The 5,603-nt window shown below is 40.8% G+C and overlaps 1 protein-coding gene and 1 non-coding gene across 2 annotated transcripts; one reads left to right on the forward strand and one right to left on the reverse strand.

The window, feature by feature from the left end:
* Positions 1–1,848: 1,848 nt before the first annotated feature.
* Positions 1,849–3,631, reverse strand: LOC148912841 (uncharacterized). Its single transcript, XM_089026317.1, has 3 exons — positions 3,442–3,631; positions 3,052–3,204; positions 1,849–2,894 (listed from the first exon to the last, which is right to left on the reverse strand). Exons 1-3 carry the CDS (start codon positions 3,458–3,460, stop codon positions 1,849–1,851), a joined length of 1,218 nt encoding a protein of 405 aa, XP_088882443.1. The 5' UTR covers positions 3,461–3,631.
* Positions 3,632–5,530: 1,899 nt separating this feature from the next.
* On the forward strand, positions 5,531–5,603 carry Trnaa-agc (transfer RNA alanine (anticodon AGC)). The gene has a single exon. It is a non-coding gene; the product is annotated as a tRNA-Ala (tRNA).

The following is a 5,603-nucleotide window of genomic DNA, read 5'->3' on the forward strand; positions in this document are numbered from 1 at the left end:
TTAAAATGAGCTTCTCCTAGATACTTTCCATCTTCATCCCACGCTTTCTTGGCTCGTCTTCCAAACTGAAGAAGCGTATGTTGGCAAATGTGGCATTTTTTTGCCTTGTTAAAAGCCTCCTGGTTCTCTTTGGTAAATTCCATCTTCTTTGGACGTCTTAATTGTTCTCTAATCTCCCCCTCCTCTTCTCGCAATGCTTCTAGAAACTCATTAGCTGCGTTCTTACCTCGGTAAATCACAGGAGGGTTTGCTTTACCGTCTGATCTGACTACTATGTAACCAAAGGAGCAGATCTCGTGTAATCCTACCTTATTCGTGGCACCACGTTTCTGCTCTTCCTTAGTTATCAACGCTTCGAAGTCTGCATATATCACGTAAGGCACTTGCATCTGCTTTTGATGGTCTGCGTATGAAAGCTCTTTGTTGGTGGGTATCTGGATCCGTTGCGCCACTTCTTCGACTCCGCGGCAGATCTCATCGTGTTTCTTTAGGGTATTTAAGGATGTAAATGACAGCAAGCAGCAGTCGCAGAAGTACTTTTTGCCTTTGTGCTTAGTATGTCTGTAGAATAGTCTGCTAATGTGTTTAACCCATGAGTAGTGTCCGCCGTGGTAGAATAAATGTACGCGCTCTCCTTTACTTTTTGACAGAACTAACGGTACTATCGTCTGCTCTCTGACTCCGTAAACGTTAATTGCTAGATCGTTTATTTCCTCAAATATGGGGATGTCTATCAACTGCATGGGAAATTCCACACCATCCCACTCTAAATCATCTGTGGGATACTTACTTGTCCTACAGGGATCCTTCTCTGCTGGATACAGTGCAGACCTGATTGCCCACATAAAGCATCGATTGTCTTCATTCTTCACGTTTACAATAGCCTTCTTCCTTTCTACCCACGTTGGTAGCGGTACGTAACTCCCCCCTCGTATGGGTACGTACCTGGCCATACTTATCTCTATTCCTTCAACCTCCTCTACTGTCCAACCCGATCCTTCTTTCGTGTAGTTAGACAGCGACTCCATTATTGCTTCTAAGGCTTCACTGAGTGACCTATCCAGATTCGTGGATTCTAATATCACTAACGACTTTGATCGCAACATTGCTGTCGTCATTACCTCGTCTTTTGACAAACTTACTTCTACCATTATGCTCGCTTTCAGGGCTCCTAATTCTTCTATACCTTTTCGGAGAGTCCTTTTAACCTTCCTTTCTGACTGACGCCAAAACTGTCTAACGTCAATCTCACCGTTACCGGGTATTGACACCGTGCTGAAGTTGCTTTGGGATTCCATCTATATAATAGGAAATATTTTATACCTAATACCAAGCACTTTTTAGGTCGTCGTAGTCGTACTCACAGTCCTGACAATGCCAAAACAATTTAACCTTAGTCTCAAACTTCTTACCACATCCACAATCATAACTGCTCATACACTTCGTCTTCATTTTCAAATGCTTTTTCAAATCCGCTTCTTTCTTAAAAGTTCTCTTACATTCTTCGCACTCCATATATAGACTAATATATTTAAGTGCGCTGTTGCCCTCAACCACACTTGGAGTGGGGGGTCGTCCGTAGGTGGATTTTTGACACGGATCTTGCCCGTGTTGAGATTGCGCTGGAACCCCCATTCCCTATACGGGTAATCCTGGCGTAAAGTAACATATTTCGAGTGCGCTGTTGCCCTCACGGGTAATCCTGGCGTAAAGTAACATATTTTGAGTGCGCTGTTACCCCCACGGGTAATCCTGGGGGTCTCATAGGGAATGAGGGCTACGCAAACACGGGTTAGTGACTTTAAACGGGAAATCCTCGTGTGGTCACTGCGCTAGAACCCCCATTCCCTATACTACTGATCCTTCAGCTGCAGCAGTGATATCGTAGACCTTGCGATCAGGACTACACCCAAGCCATGGGCTCTTTGGACAGATGACCAATCCACTGGGGTAGAGGTTGACCATCCCTGATTTGGCCTGATTTGCATAAATCATAGCTGCATGCGGTTCCAATTCAATACCCCTTCGCATAGGTGCAGTGACTACATGTCTTGATGGATTCAATTGCTTCACCAAATTCTCAAAGTTTGAGATACGCTTTGCGCAAAGACCAAATTTACTTGCAGTAATTCGCTTGGAGCGCAACATCTGCCATAGATTACAAGCACTCTGTGTCACAGTTTTTTGCTCAATGTCAATGGCAACTGATTGAGTGACTGATAATGCCTCTAGTGCTGCCTGTTTGTCTTGAGTTAAGCAAAACTGGACATTATTATCGAAGTTTTCTCCTGCATTCTCCATTGGTAACCTGGGAAAGTCACTGGCAAGAAAGTCATTTATCACATACTCTTGAGAAAGCTTCTGCTGGTAAGACAGCACACTACCTTTGAAGACATTTCCATACCTTGTTGGAACTTGAGGTAAATTTGGTCTTAGCTCTTCTGTGGGAGCAATATCAACTGCCAGGGGTTGCGGTTCCAGACCAACAAAGTCACTCTTACAAAGAAAACCATAGAATGTTGAAGGTGAATACAAATTGCTTTTGATGAACTTTTTGTAATTGGCTCCCATTTTTGGCTTTTTAACCAGTAAGGACTGTACTTCTTTAGACTGGATCTGCCTTTCTCTTGGGATACTCCAACGCTGAGTCATACTTGTGCATGTCAGATCATCTGGCAGGGAGACCATTCCAAGGGTTTTACAATGAGCAATATAGAACAGTAGGCCTATTAGGTGGTGGCAGAAGCCACTAGCACCTGCAACACAGGAACATTTTCCATGAATGGCGTTGTTTTCCAGTCTCATGAAACACTCCAGAATGTGTGGTGGCTCGCTTTTTCTCATCGAGCGAAAGCACTTTGCTGTCACCTTGACTCTATTCACTGAATAGGTGACTGAAATAGAAGAAAAAAAGTTTTAGATTTAATAATCATATATCCCAGGTTAGTGCCAATAATAACTATATTAAAAAATTAGTATTATATCATGGTATCTTTTAAGATCACTTCTTTGATGGTACATATAACTAGATCAAACTTTGATTTTACATACCTTGGATGTTGTGTAGATATCCGGGCTCAGCAAAAAATTTGTAAGCTCTTGTGGTGCTTGTGCACCCAGACATGGTTTTCGCATATCTCTCAACCTCAGCAAAGGAAAAATCAGGAAAATTTCTCAGATCTTGAGTTGGAGTGTCCGTGGAAGCTGATAATAACACAAATAACCAAAGTTAATTCCAGCATACGTGTATATAAAAGACACGAAAGTAGAGTACATTAGACATCTGAAAAAAATTAATATGGAACATCGAACTTTATCGTTATTCATAGACAAACAGCATACTTGTTTCTCACCGAACGCTCAAATGATATAAGTCAAGATAAACAAAGGTTTCAGAACACAGAAAGCGCTAAATAAAGAATGAATAATAAGGTTGCTTACCTTGACCATTGTTCGCCATGCGGTCCACTGCTCACTTCGGGTTTAAACGTCAAAAAATCGTCTTGATGTTTGAAATATAAACAAAAAACTCGAAGAAAACAATCCAAGAGACTAATAACTTTAAGAAAATTGACTAATACTAAAACAGATTCGAACAGATCGCAAATAAATTGAATATAAAACTTCAAGTATGGCTTCGTCACGTTTTAATTTCAATATGGCGCTTGGGACGCTTGCGTCCCAACATGGCGTTGCTACGCGGTAACCAAGCACGTGACCTAATCCTGCAAAGGGCCTATTATCTTGGAGTATGGGTTAACCAAGTTTGTCGTAGGTTTCCAAATACATGAGTGGAACTTACAAATTTTTTGAGGATTTTGGTTCTCCTCACTTAGAAAAAAGAAAAGAAAAATTCAATGTGAGGCAAGATTCGAACCCGTCACCCTTGACAACAAATGACATTACAATTCTTATCCGCCCCTAACCGAAAACCTAACCACTCATCCACGGAGTGAATTCACTTGGATGCTTTCAAAATTTTGTTACATTTACAGTGCAGATACTCTAACCATGAATACTTCAAGGTTTTTTTTTACATTTTTTCAACATTTTTCAAACTTTATTTAATGCGTTATCCAATCACGACAATCGTTAGGAGTTCTATGTTTAGCTTTCTCATGGGAACTACTGAAAAACTAAATCACATCAATTATATCGTGTGTTCTGATTGGATGATGCCTAAAAGTTGTTTCATTCTAGGAAATTTTTGTATCCGTTTCCGGAAATTTTCGAAAACGGTCTCCAGAGTGGAAATTTTCGAATACGCTCCGAATACGGATACGTGTGGACGGTCGTATCCACAAATTTTTGAATACGATGACGTAAACACGATTTTGCGCATGCTCAATAAGAAAAACTATCCGTCAAATGGACTAGGCACTAGCGTGCATCAGGGCGGATCAAGAAATTTCTGGATACGTGTGGACAGTGAAAACGATTCGAATACGCTGCGTGTGGACGCAAACATTTTCGTATCCGCAAAAAAAAAAAAAAAAAAGAAAAATTGCGGATACAAAAATTTCCGGATACGTGTGGACGGGGCCTTATATGACGGCATTCCTGCAAATAGGTGTATGGACCTATTTAAAAAAACGTTGTCGGTCGGGATCTGAAATCTGAGACCGAAAGGAATTGTGGATTGTTGTAGCTGTAAATTGTTTGTGGTATTAATTACAGTGGAACCCCGTTAATAAGGACACCGTTGGGACTGACAAAACTGTCCTTATTAACGGGGCGTCCCTATTAACCGGGGTGTCAGAAAAACAGCTGAAAACACATTTTTAAACCATTTATTTTTACTGTGCTGTAAACCTTGAAATACAATGTTCAATACAACAGCCTAAACTGAAACAAAACTGCATATCACGGTACGAGCACGACATCATTTCTGCACTATACTGTACTGTGCTGTATAATTTCGTTTAAAGAAATCTGTGAAAAGGCCAAGACATTAAAACCGAGACTAAGTCATGGGAGGCGGCCAGATATGATTATGATTATTGAAACAGTGAGTGATAAAATTGTTAACTTGTAGTTGAGTTCTGGGAAATAACAGTGCAATGGTATTGCGAGCTTTGTCTATTTCATTATGCTGTAATAGCAAACTCTACTGCAATGATCAGTGTGTGGTCCGTTGATACGCAAAAACTGACGATATAATCCGTATTAAGCTCATTATATCAATAAACAAATACTGTAAAGACGTCTTCAAATTTGAAGTGTCCTTAAAGCGGAGTTGATTTTGTATGGAAACTGTCATTCAGGTCCTAGAAATGTGTCCTTTGAGCTTTCGTTGGGACTTTGAAACCTGTCCTTAATAACGAGGTGTCCTTATTAAGCGGGTGTCCTTATAGAGCGGGATTCCACTGTATAGTAGTTCACAAAAAGTTAATATCTTGATATACTAACTTTGAGCGATGACCTGCGCTGGAAAACTATCTGGATAAGTGTATATTGAATTTTGAACGAAAAAAACACTCATACTCGATAAACAACGTACACCATAACCTTCACTAACCACTCAAGCACAGGGGGACTAGCTCAAATGGTAGAGCGCTCGCTTAGCATGCGAGAGGTACCGGGATCGATACCCGGGTTCTCCA

Source organism: Actinia tenebrosa, unplaced genomic scaffold, assembly GCF_029948245.1.
Source record: "Actinia tenebrosa isolate PJP-AT-01 unplaced genomic scaffold, QUT_ActTen_1.0 PGA_scaffold10__47_contigs__length_13832649, whole genome shotgun sequence".
Classification (NCBI taxonomy): domain Eukaryota; kingdom Metazoa; phylum Cnidaria; class Anthozoa; order Actiniaria; family Actiniidae; genus Actinia; species Actinia tenebrosa.